Consider the following 14,641-nt stretch of genomic DNA (forward strand, 5'->3'; position numbering starts at 1 on the left):
GGGATCCTTTCACTGTCTCCTGCCCCCACCTCTGCAACACTTGCTTCTCATAACCCTGCCGGTGGTCCCTTCCACTTAGCTTACACGAGAGTACCCACAAAGGTTTTGGCACAGACAGAGACGATCTAATGACACACGCCCTATTCAACCCTGCTTCTGATGAAGTCCCACACACGCACCTCGGTTGCTGCATACGCAAGAACAGATGAAAATAAGGATATGTATCATTTTCCAAATACCACTCATGAAATAGCAACTAAAGTATTTATATTGGGCACAACAACAAATAGTCTTACGATCCAGCCAACAATACCTGTGCAGTGCAATCTCTGAGATGGAAGCCTCAGAAAAAAGATATGATCTATTTAAAGTCAGTGAATATTTTTTTGGCTGGAAGCTTCCCCTTCACTGTTGGATTTCTGTTGTGGGGGGGAATGCTTTCAGAACATCCCTGGGGAATGAGACTGAAGTCAAAATGGAATAGGAAACTTAGTATGTTAAGAAAGATCTCTGGGATCCCAAATGAATAAAATTTAAATGGTATCATATGCAGAACCCCAATATATGAAGCAGTAAAAACAATTAGCATATATTTACTATGTAGGATCAAATTTACATCCTTTTCTTATTAAAACGGCAGTCAATGAGAAAAATGAAGACACTCTGATAACAGAATTTTAAATTGAGGATTTATGGATAACAGTTACAGTCCTATCACCCCAGGATCCAATTTCCTTCTGAACTTGGTTTTGGTTACTTTGTATCGAGAATATCCTCATCTACCCTGGAAATGTAGGGTCCTCACTTGGACAACTTTATGACAGAGGACACCTGTTGTTTTTGTTATTGCTTTTAAAGCATTGCCAGCTACCACCTTCCTATTCAGTGAAATGTTTGATGACTGTCTGAATATATACAATGAAATGACATGAAAGACTTGATTCCAAGGCATGTACAAAATGAGGTAACTTGGAAACATAAGTTAATGTATAGTATCCCACAGTGTGGAAAATCTGATAAATAATAATACATCTAAGAGTGTATTCAGTTTCATATTTCATTTTTGAAATAATTTGAAATACATTTTTTAAATTAAATTTGAATCAGTATTGATGGAATCCAAGAAGCACTTCTCTGTGATTGTAGTATTGATAGTACCTTCACAAGACAGAAGTAAGAGGATGCGGCTTGCTTGAAATCTGAGGAGGAAGCAACTTTCAAACCCTGATTTTGAAAAGGAAGACAGTTAAAAGCAATAAAGATTCCTCTTCCTGTGGCACACTGACATTTTAAATTTTTCAATAAAGACTGTGATAGGACTTTTAAGATTCAGTTGTCTTTAATATATTCACAAAATTGTGTGACCATCACCGCAACCTAATTCCAGAACATTTTCATCACCTCCTACCACCACCATAAAACCTATATCCAATCCATTAGCCACCATTCCTCAGCCCCTGGTAACTACCAACCTACCTTCTGTCTCGATGGATTCACGTGTTCTACTTCATATCAACAGAATCACACAATATGTGGCATTTTTTGTCTTTTTTTCCACCTAGCACAATGCTTTCAAGGTTTATCCACACTGTACCATGTACCAGAACTTCTTTTCTTTTTATTGACAAATAATATTCCATTGTATGGATATACCACAGTTTCTTTCCATTCATCTGCTGATGGACATTTGTGTTATTTCCACATTTGAGCTATTATAAATAATGAACATTTGTGTACAAGTTTTTGTGTCTACATTTATTTTCAGTTCTCTTGGGTATATATCTATGAGTGGATTCTGGGTCACATGGTAACTCTCTCTCTTTAATGTTTGGAGAAACTGCCAGTTTTCCAAAGCAACTACACCATTTTACATTCCTACCAGCAAAGTCTGAGGGTTCTAGTACTGCCCATATTTTTTATTATAGTTGTCTTAGTAGATGTGAAATGCTATCTCACTGTAGTTCTGATTTTGCTCAATATCATTAATCACTGTGGTAGTGATTAATGATATTGAGCATCTTGTCACATGCTTGTTGGCCATTTGTATGTCTTCTTCAGAGACATACCCATTCAAATCCTTTGCCCATTTTATAATTGGGTTACTTGTTTTTTTATTATTGAGTTGTAAGAGTCCTTTGTATATTCTGGACAGAAGTTCCTTATCATATATATACTTTGCAAACATTTTCTCCCATTCTGTGGGTTGTCTCTTCCCTTAGTTGATGGTGTTTTGTTTTCTTGTTTTTTTGTTTTGCGGTACACGGGCCTCTCACTGTTGTGGCCTCTCCCATTGCAGAGCACAGGCTCTGGACGCGCAGGCCAAGCGGCCATGGCTCACGGGCCTAGCCGCTCCGCGGCATGTGTGATCTTCCCGGACAGGGGCACGAACCCGTGTCCCCTGCATCAGCAGGCGGACTCTCAACCACTGCGCCACCAGGGAAGCCCGATGGTGTTTATTTTGAAGCACAATTTTTAAAAATTTTAATAAAATCCAACATCTATTTTTTTATTTTGTTGCTTGTGTCTTTGGTGTCATATGCAACAAATTATTGTCTAATCCAAGGTCACAAAGATTTATTCCTTTTTTTTTTAGGAGTTTTACAGTGTTAGCTATTACATGTAGACCTTTGATCCATTTTGAATTAACTCTTGTATATGGGGTAAAGTGGAGCTCCAACGTCATTCTGTTGCATGTGGATATCCACTGTCCCAGCACTACTGTTGAAAAAAACTATTTCCCCCACTGAACTGCATTAATATCTTCATAGAAAATCAACTGACCATAAACGTAAAGGTTTATGCCTGTACTCTAAATTCTATTCCTTTGAGCTAGTAGCAAGTATAACACCATCTTGATTACTGTAGCTTTGCAGAAGTAAAATCAGGAAGTGTGAGTCCTCCTACTTTGTCCTTCCTTTTCCAGGTTGTTTTGGCTACTCTGGGACCCTGGCATTTTCCATATGAATTTTAGGATCAGCTTGCCAGACACCCGAAATGTTCATAGAGGCTGGGATGAATCTGTAGAGCACTACATCCTAACAATAGTACTATTAAGTCTTTTGATCCATGACTATAGGATGTCTTTCCATTTATTTAATTTTCTTTAATTTCTTTTAACATGTTTTTGTTTTAAATGTACAAGTTTTACATTACTTTTGTTAAACTTACTCCCCTAAGTATTTTCTTTTTGATACTATAATATGCAGAAATTTTTTCATTTTCAGATTATTCACTGCTAGCATATAGAAATACAACTGGTTGCCGAACTTACTATTTAGTACTAATAGCTTTTTTGTGGATTCCTTAGGATTTCCTATATATAAGATCATGTTGTCTGTGAACAGAGATAATTTTACTTTTTTTCTTTCTTATCTGGATGTCTTTTATTTCTTTTTCTTGCCTAACTGCACTGGCCAGACCCTCTAGTACAATGTTGACTGGAAGTGGTAAGAGCTAGACATCCTTGTCTTGTTCTGGATCTTAAGAGAAAGCTTTCAGTCTTTTACCATTAAGTATGATATTAGCTGTGGGTTTTTCACAAACGCGCTATATATCAGCGTAAGGAAGATCCCTTCTAATCCCAGTTTGTCAAGTGTTTCTATCATGAAAGGGTGCCAAGTTTTGTCAAATGTTTTTTCTCTGTCAATTGAGATTTCCATGTGGGTTTTGTCTTTTAATCTAGTAAGAGTGAATTACATTAACTGACCTTTATATACTGAACCAACCTTGCATTCCTGGAATAAATACCACTTGGTCATGGTGCATAATCCTTTTTTAAAAGTTGCTAGATTCAGCTTTTTAGTATTTTTGCACCTATATTCATAAACAATATTGGTCTGTAGTTGTCTTGTGCTATCTCTGGTTTGGGTAGTAATGTGGGCTTAACAAAATGAATTGGGAAATATTCTATATTGGCATTTATTTACACCTTTTTACACTTTTTTAAAAAACATTTTTCATATTTTACACTTTTTAGGCTTTTAACAGTTTTCTCTTCCTTAATAATTCAGGGGACTTAATTTCCTCCGTAGTTTAAAAGCTATAAATTTATTGTTAAAATGCAATGAAAGAAAAAAGTATACAATCCAAAAGCATGGGCTTTTTTCTTTAACTTAGTAAAATAGCTTTAAATTGTTAGAGAAGTACTTAGATCACAGTGGGAAATACTTCCTATAGACGTTATAATGCTTTTATTTAAGTTAGAGTATGCCTTTACAAAAAATGATCATAGAATATAAAACTGCAAAAGTCAAAGGAATCAAAGAATTAATTTGGCTACCTAACATAATTAGCAAGAAAACAGGCTCAAAGGAATGATGTACTTGCCAACATGATACAACAAATAAAAACCAGAGCTTATCTATTTTACCTCTACTAAGCTTTACATCCCTCCCCTGCCCTCCATCTTTATTGGTAGTGAGATACCCTAGTATGTGTCTTCAATCTTTTCCCTGAAATTTAAAAAATCTTCTGAGGGCTTCCCTGGTGGCACAGTGGTTAAGAGTCCGCCTGCTGATGCAGGGGACACGGGTTCGTGCCCCGGTCCGGGAAGATTCCACATGCCGCGGAGCTGCTGGGCCTGTGAGCCATGGCCGCTGAGCCTGCACGTCCGGAGCCTGTGCTCCGCAACGGGAGAGGCCACAACAGTGAGAGGCCCGCACACCTCAAGAAAAAAAAAAAGAAAAAAAAAGATAAGAAATAAAAAGTGTTGGTAAGGATGTGAAGAAAAGAGAACCCTAGTACACTGTTGATGGAACGTAAATTAGCGCAACCTCCAGCGTGTGGAGGTTCCTCAAAAAATTAAAAATAGAACTACCATATGATACAGCAATTCCACTTATGGGTATTTACCTGAAGAAAACAAAAACACTAATTAGAAAAGATATCTGCACCCCTATGTTCACTGCAGCATTATTTACAATAGCCAAGATATGGAAACAACCTAAGTGCCCATCGATGGATGAATGGATAAAGAAACTGTGGTATATATATATATATTATATATAGTTTATATAATGGGATATTATTCAGCCATAAAAAAGAACGAAATCTTGCCATTTGCAACAATATGATTGGACCTTGAGGACATTATGCTAAATGAAATAAGTCAGAGGAAGACACATACTGAATGGTCTCACTTACATGTGGAATCTTAAAAAAAAAAAAAAAAAAAAAAACAAGCTCACATATACAGAGGAGAGACTGGAAGTTGTCAGAAGGATGTGGGGGGAGGTGAAACGGGTAAAGTGATTCAAAAGGTACACACTTCCAGCTATAAAATAATCATGGGGATGTAATATACAGCACGGGGACCATAGTTAATAATACTGTCTTGCATATTTGAAAGTTGATAAGAGAGTAGATCTTAAAAGTCCTCATCACAAGAAAAATAATTTCTGTAACTACGTACGGTGATGGACTTACTGTGGTGATCATTTCACAACATATACAATAATGAATCATTACATTGTACACCTGAAACTAATACAATATTGTATGTCAATTATACTTCAAAAAAGAATTCTCGAAATCATGGAGAAACAAGCCTGCTCCAAAAGATGAGCTTCAGAAAAATCGTGGCCCTTCTAAGACTGACCCTGCTTGAGGCCCAGTAAATGAAATGGATTTCTTTCTACTCTGAGTAGCAAACTCCTTAAAAGAAAATGGCTGAAGGAAAAAAAAAGAAGAAGAAAAAGAACTATTTGGCAAGTCTTCTGCAGACTTGGTCACAGCTTCACAGTAGAAATGTGAAGTAAAGAAGTTTATCATAAGGGATTCTGAGCAACTGGATATAGGTTTCCCAAAAGACTATGGGGGCCACGTCCATGAAACCACAATTACGAATCATACACACATTCCCTAGGAACTAGGCCCAGTCATTTTTAGGAAAAGATTCTTTGTTTGTTTTGTCTTATTTTGTGTTGTTGCCACTAGAATATAAACTCCAAAAGAGAAGCACTTTGTCTGATTTCTTTACCATTATATCCCCAGAGCCTAGAATAACAGTACCGAGCAAAATGGATATATTTGTTGAATCAATGAATGAATGAAGAATGTCCTATAACCAACAGGATACCATTTAATAGAACCTCAAAAGAGAAACAGAAAGAAGCCTCCCAAAACCCAAGCAAAATACTACACGTCAATGCCACCTAAGTTCTGTCCCCTACTCCCAAGTACAGGCTGAAGAGAATGCTGGAAACATTGCGGGGGGTGGGGGTGGGGGGCGGGGTCGTCCTTCCTAACAAGGAGCTTGCAGTCCAGCAACTCTATCTGCATATATGTTCTCTTGCAGAGAGCAGTGGTAAAGCAGTGGTAAAGTTAAGTGGGGACAACCTTGGCCATAGTTCTAGAATTCACCATGATCCTACATGGGTTGTTACCATTAAACATTAATTTCTCAATTGTTTAACTTACTCTCTAAATGCTATGTTGCCCTATATGGTAGCCACAGCCACATATAACTACTTAAAAATTAATTAAAATTAAACTGAAAATCCAGTGCTCAATACCATATGTTGCTAGTGGCTATCATATTGCACCAGAGATACAGAATATTTTTCCATGCTCACAGAGAAGTCTGTTTGAAAGCACTGCCCTAGAACCTTCCTACTCAAAATGTGGCCAGGGGACAGCAGCATAGGTATCACCCAGGAGTCTGTTCAAAATGCAGACTCAAGTACCATCTCAGACCTTCCTAATCAGAATCTGTATTTCTAAAAAGAACCCCAGGTAATCTGTATACACTTTAAAATATGGTAGTACTTCTCCAGAGAACTACAACAATATCTAGAAGTTGTTCTGACTACATTTAAATGGTTAATTTTTATTCTGAAAGATAATCTTAAGAGTTCCTACCTCCTAACTGAAAGGTCCAAGTGTTCAATCAAGTAAACAAGAGGTAAAGAAAACATGCAGCCTCTCCTTCCAATCAAGAGAAAGCCTTGTGCATTCTGGTCTGGGTTTGCCATCCAGCTGGTCCAGGATCCTTTCAGCAGAGGAAGAGAACCACCTCGACTGTGATGGGACCTGTCTTTAGTTTACAGCTCACAGTGAATTTCTCCCACAGTGAATGGTCAATGACTCTACCTTTAGGCAAAAGACCATAAAGTCCTAAAAAAAAACCTACAAATGTAAAACTGAGCATTAGTAAATGCCTGTACATTAACATCTGTACATAGCCTTAAAGAAATTACATTGTAGCTTAAAAGAAAGAAGCTGAGGGAAAGGTAAGGTTTTTCTGGTTTTAAAAACTGGGAGATTTTCCCAGACTTTCAAGGTTCATGTCCCTGGATATATCACCTGTAAAATAAAAATGCATAGGCAAATTCACTCTCGTGTGGCACTTTCAAGACAGCACTATTTTTTATAAGTACAGTTGAGCACATTTTCAATCCTTTACAAATCATGGCTAACCCAGCCACTAGAAGTCAGTTTCTCTCCTTCCCTTGTAGGTTGTTCATAAATGCAGTAATGCCCTTGGTGCTCTCTGTTCCCTAATGAATATCAGCTACCAAACATATTAAAACGTATATAATCAGTTAGTGTGATAAAAGAACTATAAATTCTTAAGTTATTTCAACACTGGAAAACTTACAGAAACAACCTTAAAGACACACTGCCCCCGACCTGTCAGGAAGGAATTCAATCCCATGGACAGATGGGTGCCTAATTGTCCCCTTTAGTCTGAAATTTCATAAATCAATAAAAAAAAATTGAAGACAAAGGTCCAATTTACAAAGCAACATAAAAAGTAAGCCTTGCAGAGTAAAAAATCTCAAATACATTTTATCTATAAGTAATCATAATCCTTAACTGTGAATAACAATGATCAATGTTTCTAACAATCAATAAACCCCTCCAGTATCACAGTGATGCATGCATGGTTTCGATTTGCAGTGCAGTAGAAAAAGTTTTATTTAAAAAAAGGAAACAAACAGGAGAATAATCCATTTTTACTAAGCAATAGAAAATACATTTAGTATGATAAAGGTGATATAAAATGAGTATGAGTAATGATAATTTGCTAAATGAGTAATCTAAGTACATTATACTTTGTTACACACTCTTAATAAAAGTCCCACTTTGGAGACGGCTACAGTATGTAGTTGAGGATGCTGGCTATTACCTGGTCACTAATAACTCTCTAAAAGCACAGATATTTAAGGTATTTATATGTTACAAAACCCAGGAAAAGGTCTGCCGACCACTACACAAGCTATTAGCATGTGCACACGAGACAGTTCTATTAATTGGACACTCTTTCCCCAAGTGATTAATAGTTACAGCTGTGCTCATCACAAACTAAATTTCACATACTAATGATTCAGAACCCAATTTTTCTCCTTCAATTCTAGTCCCTGGGGAAATGAGACTAGCTTTCCATTCCAGTCAACTGCAGAGGAGCTCTGTGGGCTAGGAGCAGCAGCACACAACACACGGTAGGTAAGACAAGTGCGCTAAGGAGCAGCCCAGTGACCCTAACCCAGGCCTCTGCCAGCGTGCAGAGACCTGGCACTCATCACGGAGGAGAAATTCTAAGCTGCAAGAGCTGAATTTAGATCTATCTTTAAAATCATTGTTTTTAAAAGCTGGTTTCCTTTTCTCAATCAGTAGGATTCTCCACTTTGACCTATCATCCACTCTCATTTGTTTCTTCTTATATCCACACTTTGTGCTTCTCCTTCCAGTCTTAGCGCTTCTGATCATCATTGCTCCTCTGATTTCATCCATTCTATCCTTTTTCTACTTCTTCCTGTTAGGAATCCACACTTTTAAAAACCCAATTTTATGTTCTAATTTTTTCCAGCTTTATTGAGATGTAATCCATATATAACATTGTGTAGGTTCAGGGTATACAACGTGTTGATTTGATAAACTTAGAGATTGAAAAATGATCACCACTATAGCTTGAGCTAACACCTCTGCCACATCACACAATTACTTCCTTTTTTGTGGTGAAAACATTTAAGATCTACTCTCTTAGCAGCTTCAAAGTACATCATACAATATTATTAACTATAATCACGATGCTTTACATCAGAGCCCCAGAACTTATTCATCTTGTAACTGTAAGTTTGTACCCTTGACCAGCATCTCCCCATTTTCCCCACCCTGACAGCCCCTGGTCACCACCACTTTACTCTCTGAAAACCCAATTTTTAAATTTCTCTGATCTTCACTGATTTTTTTTGTTTTCTCTTTATTTTTAAAAGCAAAAGTTTAAGCTTTTAAAGAACTCCACAGTCTTGTTTATAGCAGGCTCTCTTCTGCTAAAGTTAACACAGATGTGGTGGTATTAATATAAGTTCTTATTTAAGATATTTTATTAAATATTTTAATATTTTAAAATTGAAATATTAAAGAAATTTAATACTTAAGTTGAAATTCAAAATACTATACAATTCTTTTTCTTAAAAATCACAAATGCCAAGCGGCTGGAGTGCCTAGCAGTGATGATCCACTACAGCTGTGGACTTCCCTAAACCGCTGTGTGCCAAGACAGATGTCAAGTGCAGTGGAAAACAACAGCTTCACTCAGCCTCCAGCCTGTCACAAGCCTCAGCTGATCCATATTTGCATTCAGTAGTTTTCATGCTCAATAAGAGACCCACAGTTTTGGTAAGGATTCAGGCTGCAAATTGACATGAGCAATAATTCCAAGCGTCTCTGAAAATGCAAATTTCACCGAAGTCAAGTTCCCTGGTGAGAGAGAAATAAATCTTGAACTACTCTAAAAGTGACACTTTCCACAGATAAGAAAAACACACCCCCATGTGTAAACTGAGGAAAAATAAACCTCCAGCAGAGGCCACCTCAGCCTCAAGGACAGTGCTCAAGGAGCGGCTGTGGTGCTGCCTGGGGCTAGCCACGCTCTCCTCCAGAGACTCCGGCAGAGCAGGGGGAAAGCAGTCTGAGCTCTTTAAGAGAAACTCCTCCCCATTCCCATCCAGTGCCACAACATGATGGCTTTCTAAAACTACAGGGGTAGCTGGTTTCCTCTTTCTTTCTATATAATACATCAGAAACAGGGAGAAACAGGATGATAGAATTCTGTGTTCCCAGGAAAGCCGTTTGAACAACAAAAAAAAACAATGAAAGGAAATAAAATTACAGGTAAGAATAATATTCTGTTTTCTATTTAAAAATAAAAATTTTGAAAAATCCAATGTCAGATGCTAAAATAAACCTTCCACGTTAAAGCCAGGGGAGGTTCTGGGCAACAGCACTCGGAGGGCAGGTGGTGTCTTTCTGGCGGCTGGGGAATTAAAGAACGGCTGGTGTGGACACCCCGGATAAATGCAGTATGTGCTTCTCTAGTCAGGATTCAGCAAAACCTCATCCAGCCCCAGCAGTCTCCTACTGGGATGGTCAAAAGACAAGACTAGTAAGCAAAAGCAGTCAATAATACAGACGGATCATTTTACAGCAGCATTTTACAAAAGATAGATATACAAAATATATTTGCCTGCATAGACCTACAAATAGAGGTTACTCACAGAGATTACTGTAGCTCCAGCAGTTACCCATTGATCATAGAAAATGCCCAGTTCATCAGCTTAACGCTTGAGAAAAGTTAGCTAGAAAAGAAGCTGGCTAATTCAAAATCTGCCGTTCTAGTAACTGGAAGCAAATGAGTTTCAGATTTCCTGGCAGCCCCTGTGGCCCTGCAATGCACAGGGTGATGTCCATGGAAGCGCTCTGAGCACCAGGAGCCCGGCTGAGCGAGCTGCCGCCTCTCCCTGTGTCACAAAGGCACAGCAGCCTGCCCTCACGCTCCCGTCTGCCTCTGCGCTCTCCACCTTGGTAGCTTACCGAAAACAACCACCGTAGGGCCTTTCTATATTTGTGAAAACTACTTCCAAGGAGATAATGGAGATGACGGGAGTGAGCTTTAATGTAACCATTTCCCCAGTGCAGCAGCAGGAACCCCAGCAAAGCCTCGGAGAGGACTGTACCACCCCGGGTGACATCAGAGGTGGGGCTGTCATCTCAGAATTATGCAGCATTTTCTCTGATGCAAGAAGGACACGCGTGAAAGGAGATGGATGGGCTCCCTTTTAAAGGGTTTAATTCTTGTGTTATTTAACCAGAAAAGGCAAAAGCAAATGTAATGTTGAACAACTGCCGTGGGAGGATCTCAATCCTGCTTTCCCAGTCCTCATCTCACGGCTAAATGATGCTGCCAACTAAAGTCATTTTACTGACGACTGCATTACCATTCCTGCAATTAAATTCTTATTTAATGGGTAGCTGATATTACTTGGAAAATGTGACATGAAAAAATTCGAAGACATTAACATTTAGTTTTAAATATGATGACATAAACTTTTACATCACCAATGGTACCTCAGATGTATGCAATACCTTTCTACACAATCTCAATAAAAATACTAAATGAAAAACTAATGGTTTTGTAGATGAGAAAAGTGAAGTGAAAAATAGCACGAGATGAAGAGCATAGTGTAATATTGGTCCTTAGTCTTAGTAACAGAGGTTAATACAAACATTGAAAATATCTCATCTTCTATAACCTTAATTTTCCAACTAGTATAAAAAGCAAAGGCCAATACAAAGCAATTGATGATTATTTTTATTCACTCCGTATGCATTTACTGAGTACCTAATAGGTGTGAGATAATGTGCTGAGTTTAATTTGGAGTATACATTTCTCATAAATAATATAGCCAGAATAGAAAATATTTATAAAATGCTTACTATGTGCCAGGCACCACACTAAGCAGCTTTATTGTATTAACTTATCTATTCCTACCAGCAGCCCTGTGGGATAGCTACCATAATTAACCCATTTTACAGATAAAACTACTGAAACACAAGAAGTATCTGACTTGTATGAGTTCACATGGCTAAAACCGGCACAGGCAGGATTCAATTACAGGCACTAAGGCTGCAAAGTCCACCCTCTCAGTCCATAAAGCTACACTGACTCCTGGGGGCTTCCTTGTCAAGTAAAACAATTCCAAAGGAAGAATATAATTTTCAGAATTTGGAACCACAGCAAGTCAAAAATAGCAAGAAGATTCACCCAAATATAAGAGGATAAAGGCAGAGAGTACACCTAGAGAAAGCATACGAAGGTAGTGAAAATGACACCCAGGAGAGGAATTTCAGTGTTGACTGCTCCAGTGACCTTGGGCCAATGGCTTTAAATCTTTCGGCTTTAGTTTCCTTACTTCTGAGCTATAGATTTTTAAGTTATAAAAGCACGGTTAAAGCGCACAATCTAGACTTGTAGTCTGGGTTCCATCACTTTCCAATTATGTCCCTCAAGCAAGATTTAACCTCTGAGGGGCTCAATTTTCTCATCCAAAAAAAATGAGGAAAACAATGAGGTTGTTCTGAGAATTAAATTAACTATTCATATAAATATATAAAGCACTCATACTAGCAACTAGTATATAATAAAAGCTCAAGATTATTATTATTGTTACTATAATCATCATTACTTTTAGCATTATTACTGCATTTTTAAACTACAACTGCCAGCTTCCTCCCTTTTCAAAAACTTCTCCAAGAAGAGCTGCAATTTTTCCAGAGTTGGTAGGAAAAGCAGAAAGGACAACCTTTGCTGGTGTCATACAAACATTAACCAACCCATGAATCACCAACTCTCTGTGAGATATAAGCTGAAGTTGTTGGGTGTGCTTTCCAAGAAAGCTCCTTACAAGGGGAAAAAACTCAAATACATGAATGAGGGTGCTGAATAAAGTTACTGAGATTGTAAAAAGGCTACATAACTAAGATGATCCCCTTAAATGCATCTACCAGTGACTGTGAGGAAATGAAACTGTCTCAACCACACAACTGTCTCATTTCCAAATGTCTAGCGTTTCACATTAGGCTTTAATTAACAATATCTTTGACAGACATCCTAAAACTCACCATTTTAAAAAGTAAAGCTTGAAAATAAATTTGTTACATATTCTCTAGTCTCTCATGTACACTATCTCTAAAAAATATACATGTGGAAACAGCACCTGAGTCTACGACTGGGTTGGCAGTGACATCCTGAAGTCTTTGACTGTCTGGTTTTGTTTTGTTTCTGAAATGTAACCTAATAAAGCTGCCATTATCCTTGAAAGACAGATAATATCAATAATATTCAGATGAGAGAACCATTAAAGAATTTACCAACCAATATTCTGTTTATATCTCCTCTGTAAAAGATAATTTGTTTTTCTAGAAATATCACTGACAGACTGTACCAATCAAAAAAGCTAGATTTATAAAATACACTTTTTCATTAAAATTTAAGATCTTCTAAACAAAAGTATACAACAGCCAACTGCAACCAATGTTTTTTAATGAAGAAAGTATGAAATTTAAATTATAAAGTATTTTGAGTGTTAACATAAAGTTTGTATTGACTGTATCTTCTTATTTTCTGTGTTGACGCTCTGGCATTTGGGGCCTTGATCTTGGAGAGTCAGCCCCTCCCAGGGCTAGCTATTTCCTGAAGAGAGCAAAGGACTCCCCTGGGAGTACACTTCTGATGCACCAATCAACCAATCCAGAGCCACACCCCATGCATCTCCTTCCTCAACCTCTCCCACCTAAGCCAATATTCCCCAGCTCTACATCACCCAAGGGCCTGGCATGGGACAACTAGGAACTACCCCTAGACTTTAACCCTTGAAATTATTCAAACTATATAATCCTAAGCTTACGCAGGTATCGACCCTGCCTTACCCATTCCTTCCAGCAAAAACCCCATTAAAGGCTGGGCTGTGTTCTTCCCCACCCCCCTCTATCCCCATGTGGCCCTGCAGGTGTTTCTAGAGATCTGTGAGTACACTTCTTTCTTCATGACAATTATTCCCATGTCTGTGTGACTTACCATACCTGATTAAAACAAATCCTAAATACAAATCTTGTAAGAAAGTTTTAAGAGAAATGAATAATTAATTATTCTTGAATAACAAAATTTAAAATCAGTAATGTATTTCTAGACTTTATTGTCACTAGCACTGACAAGCTGTAGGTAATAAATTGCTATTTGATATAACGTGTTACTTCTCAAAAATTTCCAACAAAGTAATACAAACAGGCAAGCAAACTACTGTTATCCAATTTAGTATAAAATTTTAGAATTAAAAATATTTTACAAATAAAGACTGTATAATGCCAATTTTGTCACAACATATGATATTTTATTATTTGCCTTTATTACTTACTAAATCCATGAGGAGACAAGATTATCAGAAGAACTGGTAACAATAGTTCCTTATTTGAAATAACTTCGTTTTATTGAGCAAATTTCAACAAATAAGAAGCCAGTTTTCCAGGCTTCCCTGGTGGCGCGGTGGTTGGGGGTCCGCCTGCCGATGCAGGGGACGTGGGTTCGTGCCCCGGTCTGGGAGGATCCCACATGCCGCGGAGCGGCTGGGCCCGTGAGCCATGGCCACTGAGCCTGAGTGCCTGGAGCCTGTGCTCCGCAATGGGAGAGGCCACAACAGTGAGAGGCCCGCGTACCGCAAAAAAAAAAAAAAAGAAGAAGCCAGTTTTCCTATCTCAAGTTATTTATTTTTTAATTCTGGTTCTTAGATGTTAACAAATATACGCAGTGCCAATTTCAGGATTATAAAAATTTAGTTTTTACATATTAGTCTACTGTCTCTAT

General features: G+C 37.9%; 1 protein-coding gene across 18 annotated transcripts in view; it reads right to left on the bottom strand.

The window, feature by feature from the left end:
- Window positions 1-14,641, bottom strand: part of PSD3 (pleckstrin and Sec7 domain containing 3) — a 573,112-nt gene that overhangs the window by 386,272 nt on the left and 172,199 nt on the right. The window contains exon 1 of one of the 18 annotated variants that reach the window (XM_067721857.1): window positions 10,816-10,933. The exons of 16 other annotated variants lie outside the window; for them this stretch is intronic. Coding sequence is in view for 1 of the 2 variants with exons in the window: in XM_067721854.1 (XP_067577955.1) it covers window positions 10,500-10,530 (31 nt within the window). In the remaining variant the exon portion in view is untranslated. Of the gene's footprint in view, window positions 1-10,499; window positions 10,705-10,815; window positions 10,934-14,641 lie in introns of those variants that run through there. One more of the 18 variants, XM_067721854.1, reaches the window with a different exon arrangement.

Source organism: Pseudorca crassidens, chromosome 21 (genome assembly GCF_039906515.1).
Source record: "Pseudorca crassidens isolate mPseCra1 chromosome 21, mPseCra1.hap1, whole genome shotgun sequence".
Classification (NCBI taxonomy): Eukaryota; Metazoa; Chordata; class Mammalia; order Artiodactyla; family Delphinidae; genus Pseudorca; species Pseudorca crassidens.